This window comes from Heptranchias perlo, chromosome 37, assembly GCF_035084215.1.
Source record: "Heptranchias perlo isolate sHepPer1 chromosome 37, sHepPer1.hap1, whole genome shotgun sequence".
Taxonomy (NCBI): Eukaryota; Metazoa; Chordata; class Chondrichthyes; order Hexanchiformes; family Hexanchidae; genus Heptranchias; species Heptranchias perlo.
The window spans coordinates 20,249,019-20,266,907 of record NC_090361.1 but is presented as its reverse complement, the minus strand read 5'-3'; the positions used below and the strand labels follow the sequence as shown (position 1 = coordinate 20,266,907).

The window sequence follows — 17,889 nt, the reverse complement described above, 5'->3', positions numbered from 1 at the left end:
CAACTAAAATGAAGGGGAATCCTCAGTTGAGGAAAAAGGAAGACATATCGGAAGCTCTGGTGTGGAAGGTGGCAACATTGGAACAGAAGCGATGGAGGCAGAGAAACTGGGAGAATTGAAGAGAGTCCTTACATGAAGCAGGGTGGGAGGAAGTGTAATCAAGGGAGCCATGGGAGTCAGTGGGCTTATAATAGATATTGATGGACAGCCTATCCCCAGAAATGGAGATAGAAAAGTCAGGGAAGGGAAGAGTCGGAGGTGGACCATGTGAAGGTGAGGGAGGGGTGGAAATTGGAAGCAAAGTTGATGAAATTTGCCAGTTCAGGGCGAGAGCAGGAACCGGCACTGATACAGTCATCACTGTACCGGAAAGAGAGGTGAGGGAGGGGACCTGAGAAGGACTGGAACAAAAAATGTTCCACGTATGCCATGAAAAGATAGGCATAGCTGGGGCCCATATGGGTTCCATTAGTGACACTTTTATTTGGAGGAAGTGAATAGAGTTAAAGGAAAAGTTGTTCAATGTGAGAACAAGTTCGGCCCACAGGTCGTCCCGGTGAGGGATGGAGGTGCAGAGGGACTGGACGTCCCGGTGAGGGATGGAGGTGCAGAGGGACTGGACGTCCTGGTGAGGGATGGAGGTGCAGAGGGACTGGACGTCCCGATGAGGGATGGAGGTGCAGAGGGACAGGTCGTCCTGGTGAGGGATGGAGGTGCAGAGGGACTGGACGTCCCGATGAGGGATGGAGGTGCAGAGGGACAGGTCGCCCCGGTGAGGGATGGAGGTGCAGAGGGACAGGTCGTCCTGGTGAGGGATGGAGGTGCAGAGGGACTGGACGTCCCGATGAGGGATGGAGGTGCAGAGGGACAGGTCGCCCCGGTGAGGGATGGAGGTGCAGAGGGACAGGTCGTCCTGGTGAGGGATGGAGGTGCAGAGGGACTGGTCGTCCCGGTGAAAAGCAGATGGCAAGGAAACGGGACATGGTTGAAGTGGCGGGAGTGTGCCGGAAAAGGTCAGATGTAGGTCAGAAGAGACTGGACATGAGGAGAAAAAAGAGTTGAGAATTAAAATTCATTTTAATACTCTCTGCACAGTAAACAAAGATGGGAAATTCAGCTCAATGTGCACCGATGACCTTATAGTCTTACCCAGGCATGTTGGTGGACAGTGTCTGCCTGCCCTCGGAGACAGCAGCCATGTAAGATGAGGGGCTGTATGTCCCTGTGGAATTAACAGCAGGAAATGCCTTCCTCAACAACCGACCCCAAGTGGCGATGTTAATATTCATCTGAGGAGCTCGAAGGAAAGCCTTCCCTAAAACACAATACATTAGGCAGCTAGTTAGCAGGTTAAGTGAGCACGTGCATTATATGTGACAAACCCTTCATCCATCATTCCCCCTCACTCTGGAACGCAACAGTCAGTCTCACCGTCACAACCTTCAAAACCCATCTCCTCTACCATCCCTGCTGATACTCCCCCCAGTGTTTTCTCTCCATCCTGCTTGATGTTGCCCCTTCTTTCTATATCTGTGCCCCTTTGTTTCGTAAGCATGCTATAGGACCATAGGGACAGAAGTAGGCCATTCAGCCCCTCGAAGCTGTCCCACCATTCAATGAGATCACGGCTGATCTGTGTCCTAACTCCATCCACCCGCCTTGGCTCCATATCCCTTAATACCCTTGGCTAGCAAAAATCCATCCATCTCAGATTTGAAATTATTAATTGAGCGAGCATCTACTGCTTTTTGAAGGAGAGAGTTGCACACTTAGAATCATAGAATGGTTACAGCACAGAAGGAGGCCATTCAGCCCATCGAGACCCACTCCCCACCCTTTCCCCAAATTTTCTTCCTTCAAGTACTTATCCAATTCCTGTTTGAAGGCCACGGTTGAATCTGTCTCCATCACCCCCTCGGGCAGTGCATTCCAGATCCTAACCACTCGCTGTGGAAAAAAGTTTTTCCTCACACTGCCTTTGCCAATCACCTTAAATCTGTATCCTCTAATTCTCGAATCTTCTGCCAATGGGAACAGTTTCTCTCTATCTACTATGTCTAGACACTTCATGATTTTGAATACCTCTATCAAATCTCCTCTCAATCTTCTCTGCTCTAAAGAGAGCAACCCCAGCTTCTCCAGTCTATCCACGTAACTGAAGTCCCTCATCCCTGGAATAATTCTAGTAAATCTTTTCTGCACCCTCTCTAAGGCCTTCACATCCTTCCTAAAGTGCAGTGCCCAGAATTGGACACAATACTCCAGTTGTGGCCGAACCAGTGTTTTATAAAGGTTCATCATAACTTCCTTACTTTTGTATTCTATGACTCTACTTATAAATAGAGTCATGGAGTACTGCTGTTTCCACTGGGGTTCTGCAGGGCTCAGTACTAGGAGCCTTGCTTTTTGTGATACATATTAATGATTTGGACTTAAATGTAGGGAGCGTGATTAAGAAGTTGACAAAAATGGACCGTGTGGTTGATAATGAGGAGGAAAGCTGTAGATTGCAGGAAGATATCAACGGACTGGTCAGATGGGCAGAAAAGTGGAAAATGGAATTCAATCCAGAGAAGTGTGAGGGAATGCATTTAGGGCTGGCAAACAAGGCAAGGGAGTACACAATAAATGGGAGGATACTGAAAGGTGTAGAGAAAGTGAGGGACCTTGGAGTGCACGTCCACAGATCCCTCAAGGTATCAGGATAAGGTGGTTAAAGAAGGCAAACGGGATACTTTCCTTTATTAGCTGAGGCATAGAATGTAAGAGCAGGGAGGTTCTGCAGGAACTGTATAAAACACTAGTTAAGCCACAGCTTGAGTGCTGTGTACAGTTCTGGTCATCACATTATAGGAAGGATGTAATTGCACTGGAGAGGGTGCAGAGGAGATTTATGAGGATGTTGCCAGGACTGGAGAATTTTAGCTATGAGGAAAGATTGGATAGGCTGGGGCTGTTTTCTTTGGAACAGAGGAGGCTGAGGGGTGATATAATTGAGGTGTATAAAATTATGAGGAGCCGAGATAGAGTGGATAGGAAGGACCTTAGCAGAGAGGTCAATAACCAGGCTGCATAGATTTAAAGTGATTGGTAGAAGGGTTAGAGGGGAGCTGAGGAAAATTTTTTTCACCCAGAGAGTGGTGGGGGTCTGGAACTCTCTGCCTGAAAGGGTGGTAGAGGCAGAAACCCTCAACTCATTTAAAAAGTACCTGGATATGCACCTGAAGTGCCGTAACCTACAGGGCTACGGACCAAGTGCTGGAAAGTGGGATTAGGCTGGGTGGCTCATTTTCGGTCGGCGGGGACATGATGGGCCGAATGGCCTCCTTCTGTGCCGTAAATTTTCTATGATTCTATGATAAAGCCCAGGTCCTGTATGCTGTAAGTGCTTTCTCAAACTGCCCTGTCAACTTCAAAGATTTGTGCACATATACCCCCAGGTCTCTCTGTTCCTGCACCCACTTTAGAATTGTACCATTTAGTTTATATTGCCTCTCCTCGTTCTTCCTACCAAAATGTATCACTTTGCTCTTCTCTGCGTTAGATTTCATCTGCCTCGTGTCTGCCCATTCCACCAGTCTGTCAATGTCCATTTAAATTCTATCACTATCCTCTTCACTGTTCAATACTCTTCCAAGTCATCTGCAAATTTTGAAATTGTGCCCTGTACACCCAAGTCCATGTCATCAATATATATCAAGAAAAGCAGTGGTCCCAGTACCAACCCCTGGGGAACACCACTGTACACCTCCCTCCAGTCCGAAAAACAACCGTTCACCACTACTCTCTGTTTCCTGTCACTTAGCCAATTTCGTATCCATGCTGCCACTGCCCCTTTTATTCCATGGCCTTTAACTTTGCTGACAAGCCTATTATGTGGCACTTTATCAAACGCCTTTTGAAAGTCCATATACACATCAACCGCATTGCCATGATCTTCCCTCTCTGTTACCTCATCAAAAAACTCAATCAGGTTAGTTAAACACGATTTGCCTTTAACAAATCTCTGCTGGCTTTCCCTAATTAATCCACACTCATCCAAGTGACTGTTAATTTTATCCCGGATTATCATTTCTAGAAGTTTCCCCACCACTGAGGTTAAACTGACTGGCCTATAGTTGCTGGGTTTATCCTTACACCCTTTTTTGAACAAGGGTGTAACATTTGCAATTCTCCAGTCCTCTGGCACCACCCCTGTATCTAAGGATGATTGGGAGATTATGGCCAGTACCCCCACAATATCCACCCTTACTTCTCTCAGCAACCTAGGATGCATCCCATCCAGACCTGGTGACTTATCTACTTTAAATACAACCAGCTTTTCCAGTACCTCCTCTTTATCAATTTATAGCCCATCCAGTATCTCAACTACCTCCTCTTTTACTGTGACTTTGGCAGCATCTTCTTCCTTGGTAAAGACAGATACAAACTACTCATTTAATACCTCACCCATGCCCTCTGCCCCCATGTGTAGATCTCCTTTATGGTCCCTAATCGACCCAACCGCTCCTCTTTTCCCCGTTTACTATTTATATGCCTATAGAAGACTTTTGGATTCCCTTTTATATTAGAACATAAGAACATAAAAAATAGGAGCAGGAGTAGGCCAATCGGCCCCTCGAGCCTGCTCCGCCATTCAATAAGATCATGGCTGATCTGTAAATTAGCTGCCAGTCTATTCTCATACTCTCTCTCTTTGCACCTCTTAATTCCTTTTTCACTTCCCCTCTGAACTTTCTATATTCAGCCTGGTTCTCACTTGTATTATCAACCTGTCATCTGTTACATGCCCCCTTTTTCTGCTCCATCTTACCTCGAACCATAGAACCATAGAAAAGAAACAGCACAGAAGGGGGCCATTCGGCCCATCATGTCCGTGCCAGCTCGAAGAACAACCAGGTGCCCATTCTAATCCCACCTTCTAGCACCCGGTCCGTAGCCCTGCAGCTTACAGCACTTTAGGGGCAGGTCCAGGTACTTTTCAAAAAGTTGAGGGTCCCTGCCTCTACCGCCAATTCGGGCAGTGAATTCCATACATCCACCACCCTCTGGGTAAAAAAGCTTTTCCTGATTTCCCCTCTAATCCTTCCGCCAATCAGCTTAAATCTGTGTCCTCTAGTTCTTGAACTCTCCGCTAGGGGAAACAGATACTTCCTGTCTACTCTATCTGGGCCCCTCATAATTTTGTACACCTCAATCAAGTCTCCCCTCAGCCTCCTCTGTTCCAAGGAAAACAACCCCAGCCTATCCAATCTCTCCTCGTAGCTGCAATTTTCAAGCCCGGGCAACATTCTTGTAAATCTTCTCTGCACTCTCTCCACAGCAATTAGGTCCTTCCTGTAATGTGGTGACCAGAACTGCGCACAATACTCCAGCTGTGGCCTTACCAGCGTTTTATACAGTTTCATCATTACTTCCCTGCTTTTGTATTCTATACCTCAGCTAATAACGGAGAGCATTCCGTATGCCTTCTTCACAACCTTATCCACCTGTACTGCCACCTTCAGGGACCTGTGCACATGCACTCAAGTCCCTCACTTCCTCTATCCCGCTCAATATATTCCCATTTACTGCGTATTCCCTTTTACTGTTTGCCCTCCCTAAGTGCATTACCTCACACTTCTCCGGGTTGAACTCCATTTGCCACTTTTCCGCCCACTCCACCAACCCATTGATATCTTCTTGGAGTCTACAGCTATCCTCTTCACTATCAACTACACGGCCAATTTTTGTGTCATCTGCAAATTTGCCAATCATGCCCCCTACATTCAAGTCCAAATCATTAATATATACCACAAACAGCAAGGGACCTAACACTGAGCCCTGTGGCACACCACTGGAAACGGATTTCCATTCGCAAAGACATCCATCGACTTTTACCCTTTGTTTCCTGTTACTGAGCCAATTTTGGATCCAATTTGCCACATTTCCCTGTATCCCATGGGCTTTTGCCTTTCTGACCAATCTGCCATGTGGGACCTTGTCAAATGCCTTACTAAAATCCTCAGACAACATCCACTGCACTACCCTCATCAATCCTCCTTGTCACTTCCTCAAAGAATTCAATCAGATTTGTAAGGCATGATCTTCCCTGAACAAATCCACGCTGACTATCCCTGATTAAACCTTGCCTTTCCAAGTGACAGTTTATCCTATCTCTCAGTATTGATTCTAATAGTTTGCCCACCACCGAGGTAAGACTGACCGGCCTATAATTGTTCGGCCTTTCCCTCGTACCCTTTTTAAACAATGGTACCACGTTTGCAGTCTTCCAGTCCTCCGGTACCTCCCCTGTATCCAGTGAGGATTGGCAAATGATCCTCAGAGCATCCGTTATTTCCTCCCTGGCTTCCTTCAATAGCCTAGGAAACAATCCATCCGGCCCTGGTGACTTATCAACTTTCAAGGATTCCAGTCCCTCTAGTACTTCCTCTCTCGTAATGTTTACCTTATCCAATATTTCACACCTCTCCTCTTTAACTCCTATATCGGGATCATCCCTTTCCTTTGTGAATACGGAGACACAATATTTATTTAAAACCCTACCCACATCCTCTGCTTCTGCACACAAGTTACCCTTATCATCCCTGATCGGTCCCACCTTTTCCTTAGCTATCCTCTTAATGTACATTAGTTCTTAAAGTATTGATAAAACATCTTTGGGTTTTCTTTAATCTTACGAGCTAATATTTTTTCATGCCCTTTCTTTGCTTTCCTTATTTCCTTTTTTACGTCATCCCTGTACTTTCTATACTCCTCGAGGCTTTCTTTTTTTTTAAAATTTGTTCATGGGATGTGGGCGTCGCTGGCGAGGCCGGCATTTATTGCCCATCCCTAATTGCCCTCGAGAAGGTGGTGGTGAGCCGCCTTCTTGAACCACTGCAGTCCGCGTGGTGAAGGTTCTCCCACAGTGCTGTTAGGAAGGGAGTTCCAGGATTTTGACCCAGCGATGATGAAGGAACGGCGAAATATTTCCAAGTCAGGATGGTGTGTGACTTGGAGGGGAACGTGCAGGTGTTGTTCCCATGTACCTGCTGCTCTTGTCCTTCTAGGTGGTAGAGGTCGCGGGTTTGGGAGGTGCTGTCGAAGAAGCCTTGGCGAGTTGCTGCAGTGTATCCTGTGGATGGTACACACTGTGCGCCAGTGGTGAAGGGAGTGAATGTTTAGGGTGGTGGATGGGGTGCCAATCAAGCGGGCTGCTTTGTCCTGGATGGTGTCGAGCTTCTTGAGTGTTGTTGGAGCTGCACTCATCCAGGCAAGTGGAGAGTGTTCCATCACACTCCTGACTTGTAGATGGTGGAAAGGCTTTGGGGAGTCAGGAGATGAGTCACTCGCCGCAGAATACCCAGCCTCTGACCTGCTCTTGTAGCCACAGTATTTATATGGCTGGTCCAGTTAAGTTTCTGGTCAATGGTGACCCCCAGGATTTAGTTTTCTGTGACAGTCATAAGCTTTCTTTTTCTGCTTTATCTTGCCCCGAATACTTCTGGACAACCAGGGGGCTCTAAATTTGGCAGTGCCACCCTTTTTCTTTGCGGGGACGTGTCTGCATTGTACCTGTAGAATTTCACTTTTTAGTGCCTCCCACTGGCTCGCCACTGATTTCTCCTCAAGTAGTTGTGTCCAGTCCACTTCTGCCAAATCACCTCTTAGTTCTGTAGAATTTGTCTTCCCCCAATTTAAAACGTTTACTCCTGATTTAACTCTGTCCTTTTCCATAATAATGCTAAAACTAACTGAATTGTGGTCACTATCCCAATATGGTCACTTCACCCACTTGCCCATCTTCATTTCCCAGGACTAAATCTAGAATTGCATCCCCTCTTGTTGGGCTTGTCACGAACTGGCTAAAAAAGTTCTCCTGGACACCGATCAAGAATTTTGCTCCCTCTGTGCCCCTCACACTGTTTGAATCCCAGTTGATGTTCGGGTAGTTGAAATCCCCTACTATTATTGGCCTCTTATTTTTGCACTCAGAAATTTGCCTACATATTTGTTCTTCTATCTCCCTTTCGCTATTCGGGGGTCTATAGTCCACTCCTAGTAGTGTGACTGCCCCTTTTTTATTTCTTAGCTCAACCCATATGGCCTCGATTGATGATCCATTTAGCATATCATCCCTTCTCACAACTGTAATTGATTCTTCAACCAATAATGCTCCCCCTCCTCCTTTTTTTAATCACCCATTCTATCCTACCTGAAAACTCTATATCCAGGGATATTGAGCTGCCAATTATCCCCCTCTTTAAGCCAGGTTTCCGTTATAGCAATGATATCATGCTGCCATGTGTCTATCTGTGCCCTTAGCTCATCTGCTTTGTTTGTTATACTCCTTGCATTGAAGTATATACCCTTTAACCCCGTCAAATTCCTGTGCTGTTTCACCTTTGCTTTTTTTGCCTTTGAGTCACTAACTGCTTTTCTACTTCCCGGTTCCTGGTCTGAATTTGTCCATTAGTTTTTAGTGATCCTTGTACTTGGACCCCTAAATCTCTCTACTCCTCCACACTTCCTGGCTTCTCACCATTTAGAAAATACTCTGATCTATCTTTCTTAGGTCCAAATCCAAGCTCGCACTTCTCCACATTGAACTCCATCTGCCACAGTTTTGCCCACTCATTTCATCCATCAGTGTGAGGGGCAGAGGGCGCAAAATTCTCGATCGGTGTCCAGGAGAACTTTTTTAGCCAGTACGTAACAAGCTCAACAAGAGGGGATGCAATTCTAGATTTAGTCCTGGGAAATGAAGATGGGCAAGTGGGTGAAGTGACAGTGGGTGATCATAATGGGGATAGTGACCACAATTCAGTTAGTTTTAGCATTATTATGGAAAAGGACAAAGTTAAATCAGGAGTAAATGATTTAAATTGAGGGGAAGGCAAATTTTACAGAACTAAGAGGTAATTTGGCAGAAGTGGACTAGACACAACTACTTGAGGAGAAATCAGGAGTAACTGCCAATGGTGGAGAGTCGACAGGAAGTACTTGCTTCCCCTAGCGGAGAGTTCAAGAACCAGAGGACATAGATTTAAGCTGATTGGTGGAAGGATTAGAGGGGACATGAGGAAAAACTTTTTTCACCCAGAGGGTGGTGGGTGTATGGAATTCGCTGCCCGAATTGGTGGTAGAGGCAGGGACCCTCAACTCTTTTAAAAAGTACCTGCACCTAAAGTGCTGTAAGCTGCTGGGCTGCAGACCGGGTGCTGGAAGGTGGGATTAGGCTGGGCACCTGTTTGTTCTTCGAGCCGGCCCGGACACGATGGGCTGAATGGGCCCCCCCCCGCCCTTCTGTGCTGTATCTTTGCTATGGTTCTATGGACAGGTACTATAAATTACTAATAACTTACATTTATACAGTGCCTTTAACGTCCTAAAACTTTCCAAGGCGCTTCACAGGAGACAAAATTTGACACCGAGCCACATAAAGAGAGATATTAGGACAGATGACAAAATATTTGCTCAAAGAGGTAGATTTTAAGGAGCGACTTAAAGGAAGAGAGAGAGAAGGAGCGAGGTAGAAGTTTAGGGAGGGAATTCCAGAGCTTAGGGTCTAGGCAGCTGAAGGCACGGCCACCAATAGTGGAGCAATTAAAATCGGGGATGTGCAAGAGGCCTGAATTGGAGGAGCGCAGAGATCTCAGAGGGTTGTAGGAGTGGAGAAGGTTACTGAGATAGGGAGGGGCGAGGCCATGGAAGGAATTGAACACAAGGATGGGAATTTTAAAATCGAGGCATTGCCGGACCTAATGGAATCTTAGCATTTATCTCAAGGGGGCTGGAATATAAAGAGGTGAAAGTTATGCTACAGTTTATAAAGCTCTGGTTAGACCACATCTGGAGTACTGCATTCAGTTCTGGGCAAGGTTGTTTTGGCCTTGGATGGAGGGGGCCAGTGCAGATTCACCAGAATGATACCGAGGTTAAAAGGATTAAACTATGAGGACAGGTTGCAGAGACTAGGCTTCTATTCCCTTGGGTATAGAATATTAAGGGGTGATCTAACTGAAATATTTAAGATGATTAAAGGATTTGATAGGGTAGATAGAGAGAAATTATTTCCTCTGGTGGGAGAGTCCAGAACAAGGGGGCAGAACCTCAAAATTAGAGCTCGGCCGTTCAGGGGTGATGTCAGGAAGCACATCTTCACACAAAGGGGAGTGGAAATCTGGAACTCTCTCCCCCAAAAAGTTGTTGTGGCTGGGAGTGTCAATGTTGATGTTATATATATGAACTTTCAAAAGGCATTAGATTAAGTATCGCACAATAGATTTTATTAAGCAAAATTAATGCCATGGGATTAAAGGGACAGTGACAGCATGGATACAAAATTGGTTAAGGGGCAGAAAGCAGAGAGTAGTGGTGAGCTGTTGTTTTTTCAGAGTAGAGGGAAGTATACAGTGGTGTTCCCCAGGGGTCAGTAAAGACCACTGCTCTTTTTGATCTATATTTTGATCTATATTAATGGACTTAGGTATAGAGGGTATAATTTCAAAGTTTGTAGATGACACTAAACTCAGAAATGTAGTAAACAACGAGGAGGATAGTAACAGACTTCAGGAGGAGACAGACTGACTGGTGAAATGGGCAGACACATGGCAGATGAAATTTAATGCAGGGAAGTGTAAAGTGATATGTTCTGGTAGGAAGAGCAAGATGAAGCAGAAAAAATTTGACAGATGCCAGGTTGTTAATACGAGTGAGAACCAGGCTGAGTACAGAACATTCAGAGGAGAAGTAAAAAGGGAAATGAGAGGGCAGAGAGAGAGTATGAGAATAGACTGGCAGCCAACATAAAAGGGAATTCAAAAGTCTTCCATAAGCATATAAATAGTAAATGGGGAAAAGGGGAGGGGCGGGGCCAATTAGGGACCAAAAAGGAGATCTACTCATGGAGGCAGAGGGCATGGCTGAGGTACGAAATGAGTACTTTGCATCTGTTTTTACCAAGGAAGAAGATGCTGCCAAATTCACAGTAAAAGGGGAGGTCATTGAGATACTGTATGAGGTAAAAATTGATAAAAGAGGAGGTACTAGAAAGGCTGGCTGTATTTAAAGTAGATAAGTCACCCGGTCCGGATGGGATGCATCCTAGGTTGCTGAGGGAAGTACGGGTGGATATTGTGGGGGTACTGGCCATTATCTCCCAATCATCCTTTGATACAGGGATGGTGCCAGAGGACTGGAGTGTTGCAAATGTTACACCCTTGTTCAAAAAAGGGTGCAAGGATAAACCCAGCAACTACAGTTTAACATTGGTGGTGGGGAAGCTTTTAGAAACAATAATCCGGGACAAAATTAATAGTCACTTGGACAAGTATGGATTAATGAGAAAAGGCCAACACGGATTTGTTAAGGGCAAATCGTGTTTAATTTACTTGATTGAGTTTTTTGATGAGGTAACAGAGAGGGTTGATGTGGTGTATATGGACTTTCAAAAGACGTTTGATAAAGTGCCGCATAATAGCCTTGTCAGCAAAATTGATGCCCATGGAATAAAAGGGGGCAGTGGCAGCGTGGATACAAAATTGGCCAGGTGACAGGAAACAGAGAGTAGTGGTGAATGGCTGTTTTTCAGACTGGAGGGAGGTGTACAGTGGTGTTCCAGGGGTCTGTACTGGGACCACTGCTTTTCTTGATACAAATTAATGACTTGGACTTGGATGTACAGGGCACAATTTCAAAATGTGCAGATGACACAAAACTTGGAAGGGTAGTAAACAGTGAGGAGGATAGTGATAGACTTCAGGAGGACACAGACAGGCTGGTGGAACGGGCAGACACGTGGCAGATGATATTTAATGCAGAGAAGTGTGAAGTGACACATTTTGGTAGGGAGAATGAGGAGAAGCAGAATAAATTAAAGGGTACAACTCTAAAGGGGGTGCAGAAACAGAGAGACCTGGGGGTATATGTGCACAGTTGTTGAAGGTCGCAGGACAGGTTGAGAAAGCGGTTAAAAAAGCATATGGGATCCTGGGCTTTATAAATAGAGGCATAGAGTACAAAAGCAAGGAAGTTATGTTGAACATTTATAAAACATTGGTTCAGCCACAATTGGAGTATTGTGTCCAATTCTGGGCACCGCACTTTTCGAAGGATGTGAAGGCCTCAGAGAGGGTGAAGGAGAGATTTACTAGAATGGTTCCAGGGATGAGGGACTTCAGTTACGTGGATAGACTGGAGAAGCTGGGGTTGTTCTCCTTAGAGCAGAGAAGGTTGAGAGGAGATTTGATGGAAGTGTTCCTGTGCTGTACCTAGTATGGTACCATTAACTGCAGATTGTTTCTCACAGATACGACCATGGTAACCTCTCAGCACCAACTCACTAATGTGTTTTATTAAACAGCTTCTCATAACATTTTTACCTCAGTTTTTTTCAAATCCATTCCCTCTGAATATAATCACACTAGACTGAAACAAATTCACTTTACCTTGCTGTTTGGAGAAAATCTTCTTCTGCCGTTGCAGTTTGGGTATTCTTTCAATCACAGGATTGGAGAAAGTGACCTGCCAAACGAAGACCCAAATGACAATGAGTACCATTGTGGAAAGCCAGTAGCTGTTATAGCACAAGAGCGATCAGCTTTGCAACCAGCTGAGCACTTGAGTTGGTTGAGTTTAAACTAATTTGGCAGGGGTATGGGCACCAGGATGAAACATTAGAGAGGAGAAACAAGGTGCACAGAGGACTGGGAGGGACAAGTAGCACTAGAGTAAAGAATAGTTCAGAAACAGAAGGGATCAGTCAGGGGGCAAAGGCGAGGCAATCTAAGATGAGTTTAGAGTGCATTCGCATCAATTCACATAGTGTGGTATATAAGGTTGTTGAACTGTAGGCTCGAGTCACCACATGGGACTATGATATCGTGGCAATAATGGAGACCTGGCTCAAAGAAGGGGAGGATTGGGAACTTAATATTCCTGGCTACAAGGTATTCAGGAAAGGTAGGGAAGGGAAGAAAGCCGGGGGGGGGGGGGGGGGGGCGACAGTATTGATCAAAGAAACTATTCTAGCACTGGAAAGGGGTGATGTAGTTGAGGGGTCAAAGACAGAATCTATTTGGTTGGAATTAAGGAACAATAGAGGAGCTATTACACTACTGGGTGTATATTATAGGCCAAATAGTGGGAAGGAGATAGAGAAGCAAATTTGTAAGCAAATTACAGAAAGATGCAAGAACTATAGAGTAGTGATAATGGGGGACTTCAATTATCCTAACATAGACTGGCCCAGTAACAATGAAAAGGTCAAAGAAGGGGAGGTTATGAATTAGATAGCCAGGTGGCGAGGGATAGAATACTAGAGCCTAGTCTTCAGTTGCTTCCAAGCTTTTATTCAGAGCTCCACATTACATCCACACCACACCATAGACCAGCTCGCTTATAAATGGATACAAGAGAGTCCCCAATTAATACGCACCACCTGAATATAGTTAACACGAATTGATATGAATCTCATGGATACAATTAACAGGGGAGGAATTCTTGAAACGTGTTCAAGTGAACTTTCTTGAACAATGCATTTCCAGCTCTACGAGGGCAGCAGCAATGCTGCATCTAGTTCTGGGGAATGGAGTGGAACAGCTGGAGCATGTTCCAGCGGGGGAGCATTTGGGGAACAGCGATCACAATATCATTCAGTTCAGAATAGTTATGGAAAAGGACAAGGAACAATCAAATATGAAAATACTTAACTGGAGGGGGACTAATTTCAGTGAGTTAAAAGGGGATCTTGCCCAGGTGGATTGGAATCAAAAATTGGCAGGCAAAACAGAAATTGAACAATGGGAGGCCTCCAAGGAGGAGTTGGTCCGGATACAGAGTAGACACATTCCGACGAGGGGGAAAGGAAGGGCATCAAAGCTAGAGCGCCCTGGGTGATTAAAGTTATAGAGATTAAAATGAAATAGAAAAAGGAGGCTTATGATAAATGTCAGGTTTATGCCAGTGGCTGGAGTCATACCTACCACAAAGGAAGATGGTAGTGGTTGTTGGAGGCCAATCATCTCAGCCCCAGGACATTGCTGTAGGAGTTCCTCAGGGCAATGTCCTAGGCCCAACCATCTTCAGCTGCTTCATCAATGACCTTCCCTCCATCATAAGGTCAGAAATGGGCATGTTCGCTGATGATTGCACAGTGTTCAGTTCCATTCGCAACCCCTCAAATAATAAAGCAGTCCGAGCCCGCATGCAGCAAGACCTGGACACCATCCAGGTTTGGGCTCATAAGTGGCAAATAACATTCGCGCCAGACAAGTGCCAGGCAATGACCATCTCCAACAAGAGAGAGTCTAACCACCTCCCCTTGACATTCAATGGCATTGTCATCGCCGAATTCCCCACCATCAACATCCTGGGGTCACCATTGACCAAGAAACTTAACTGGACCAGCCATATAAATACTGTGGCTACAAGAGCAGGTCAGAGGCTGGGTATTCTGCGGCGAGTGACTCACCTCCTGACTCCCCAAAGCCTTTCCACCATCTACAAGGCACAAGTCAGGAGTGTGATGAAATACTCTCCACTTGCCTGGATGAGTGCAGCTCCAACAACACTCAAGAAGCTCGACACCATCCAGGACAAAGCAGCCCGCTTGATTGGCACCCATCCACTCCCTCATCCACAGAATGCACCGCAGCAACTCGCCATGGCTTCTTCGACAGCACCTCCTAAACCCGCGACCTCTACCACCTAGAAGGACAAGAGCAGCAGGCATGTGGGAACAACACCACCTGCACGTTCCCCTCCAAGTCATACACCAACCCGATTTGGAAATATATCGCCGTTCCTTCATCATCGCTGGGTCAAAATCCTGGAACTCCCTTCCTAACAGCACTGTGGGAGAACCTTCACCACACGGACTGCAGCAGTTCAAGAAGGCAGCTCACCACCATCTTCTCAAGGGCAATTAGGGATGGGCAATAAATGCCGGCCTCGCCAGCGACGCCCACATCCCATGAACGAATAAAAAAGAGTTCATTGTACAGTGGACAACCAGGCTGAATACAGAAAGTACAGAGGAGATCTAAAAAAGGGAATAAGAGGGGCAAAGGGAGAGTATGAGAATAGATTAGCAGCTAACATAAAAGGGAACTCAAGAGTCTTTTATAAACATATAAATAGTAAAAGGGTAATCAAAAGGAAGCATGGGACCGATTAGGGACAAGAAAGGAGATCTTCTTGTGGAGGCAGAGGGCATGGCTGAGGTACTAAATGAATACTTTGCATCTGTCTTCACTAAAGAGGATGCTGCCATTGTGGCAGTAAAGGAGGAGGTGGTAGCGATATTGGATAGGATAAAAATAGATAAAGAGGAGGTCCTTCAAAGATTGGCAGTACTCAAAGTAGAAAAGTCACCTGGTCCAGATGGGATGTATCCTAGGTTACTGAGGGAAGTAAGGATGGAAATTATGGAGGCTCTGGCCACAATCTTCCAATCCTCCTCAGATATGGGGATGGTGCTCGACGACTGGAGCATTGCAAATGTTACATCCCTGTTCAAAAAAGGGGTGTAACATTTGCAATCCTCCAGCCAAATAGCCTAACGTCAGTGGTGGGGAAACTTTCAAGAGATTGGCACTTGGAAAAGTATGGATTAATAAATGAAAGTCAGCATGGACTTGCTAACGGAAAATCGTGTTTGATTAACATGATTTTGAGTTCTTCGACGAAGTAATGCAGAGAATTAATGAGGGTAGTGAGGTTGATAACGTGTATATGGACTTTCAAAAGGCATTTGATAAAGTCCCACGTAATAGATTTGTTAGCAAAATTAAAGCCCTTGAGATTAAAGGGACAGTGGCAGCGTGGATATAAAATAGGCTACGGGACAGGAAGCAGAGAGTAGTGGTGAACGGTTGTTTTTGAGACTGGAGGGAAGTATACAGTGGTGTTCCCCAGGGGTCAGTATTCGGACCACTGCTCTTTTTGATATATATTAATGACCTGGACTTGGGTATAGAGGGTATAATTTCAAAGATTGCAGATGACACAAAACTTGGAAATGTAATAAACAATGTGGAGGATAGTAAAAGACTTCAGGAGAACATAGACAGACTGGTGAAATGGGCAGACACATGGCAGATGAAATTTAACACGGAGAAGTGTGAAGTGATGCATTTTGGTAGGAAGAATGAGGAGAGGCAATATAAACTAAATGGTACAATTTTAAAGGGGGTGCAGGAACAGAGAGACCTGGGGGTGTATGAACACAAATCTTTGAAGGTGGCAGGACAAGCTGAGAAGGCTGTTAAAAAAGCACTTGGGATCCTGAGCTTTATTAACAAAAGCAAGGAAGTTATGTTAAACCTTTATAAACACTGGTTAGGCTTCAGCTGGAGTATTGCGGCCAATTCTGGGCATCATACTTTAGGAAGGATGTCAAGGCCTTAGAGAGGGTGCAGAAGAGATTTACTAGAATGGTACCAGGGATGAGGGACTTCAGTGATGTGGAGAGACTGGAGAAGCTGAGATTGTTCTCCTTCGAACAGAGAAGGTTAAGGGGAGATTTAATAGAGGTGTTCAAAATCATGAACGGTTTTGACAGAGTAAATAAGGAGAAACTGTTTCCAGTTGCAGAAGGGTCGGTAACCAGAGGACACAGATTTAAGGTGATCGGCAAAAGAGCCAGAGGCGACATGAGGAAACATTTTTTATGCAGCGAGTTGTGATGATCTGGAATGCGCTGCCTGAAAGGGCGGTGGAAGCAGATTCAATAATAACTTTCCAACGAGAATTGGATAAATACTTGAAGGGAAAAAATTTACACGGCTAAGGGGAAAGAGCAGGGGAATGGGACTAATTGGATAGCTCTTTCAAAGGGGCAGCATAGGCACGATGGGCCTCCTCCTGTGCTGTACCTACGATGATACTGTGAACTGTGGGGACACATCTCAAAGGTCAACGCGGACAACTGCTCCTTACAAACATGGACTTACGCGCTTCATTATGCACAGGCTCCATCTAGTGGTGTTACAGGTCACCGAAATGATCCCTCTTAATTGTGTTCCTCTATTTATCCTGTATGTGAAATAATGAAAGTGTTCCTGTGCTGCTATTAGTAAATCCTTTTCCAGTATTCTTTACCTGACTTTTAAACACTGACCGCTTCGTGACATCACAAAATCGTTAACTGACTTTGGTATTACAGTGTCAAAAGTGACTGCTCGGAACTGAGTGATGTGACTGATGAAACATTGGCCTTTCATCTCTAGCAGCCCGGACCAGTGAGGATCTCTTCTATGTGAAGCCCATTTCAGCATTCTCTATCCAGCTCTTAGTGGTCATCATAAAAAGCACAAAGCAGCCCTTAATTTAACACCAACTGGCAATGCCACTCAAGCCCAAGTCTCTGCCAGAGTGACACGATCATTGATTCGTGTGTTGATAAAGAAAAAAAAATGCCACATAATTACAGTGGGTGAGGGAGCTTTCCTCTCGATCTGGCTGTGCGATACCTCCTGACCTAAGACTGCTTGACGCTGATATTGAATATGCCGAGTCTTCATGAGCACAAAAAAAAGTGTGACATTGTGTCACAGAATATAGCGTCATCGCTGGCAAGTATTTATTCCTCCTCCCAATTTTTTTCTATCTCTCCAGAAAGCATAAAATTACAAAGAGACATTGAAGTGAGTGTGCCGACCTGTGGCAGATGGATTTCAACGCAGCTAAGTGTGAGGTAATTATAGACTAAAAAAGGATCGATCAGAGCATTGTTTAGATGGTGAAAAGCTAGGAACAGTGGAGGTCCAAAGAGATTTAGGGCTCCATGTACAGCGATCACTAAAATGTAGTAGTCAGGTACAAAAAAATAATCAAAAAAGGCTATTGTCCTTTATAACTAGAGACTAGGATAGAAAGGGGAGGAAGTTTTGCTGCAGATGTACA

General features: G+C 45.2%; 1 protein-coding gene across 1 annotated transcript in view; it reads right to left on the bottom strand.

Annotated features, from left to right (window-relative positions):
• pkn1a (protein kinase N1a) overlaps positions 1–17,889 on the bottom strand; it is a 324,582-nt gene that overhangs the window by 150,739 nt on the left and 155,954 nt on the right. Inside the window, exons 10-11 of the mRNA XM_067973213.1 lie at positions 12,432–12,507; positions 1,150–1,315 (exon numbers count right to left, since the gene is read on the bottom strand). Coding sequence (XP_067829314.1) covers positions 1,150–1,315; positions 12,432–12,507 — 242 coding nt within the window. The remainder of the gene's footprint in view (positions 1–1,149; positions 1,316–12,431; positions 12,508–17,889) is intronic.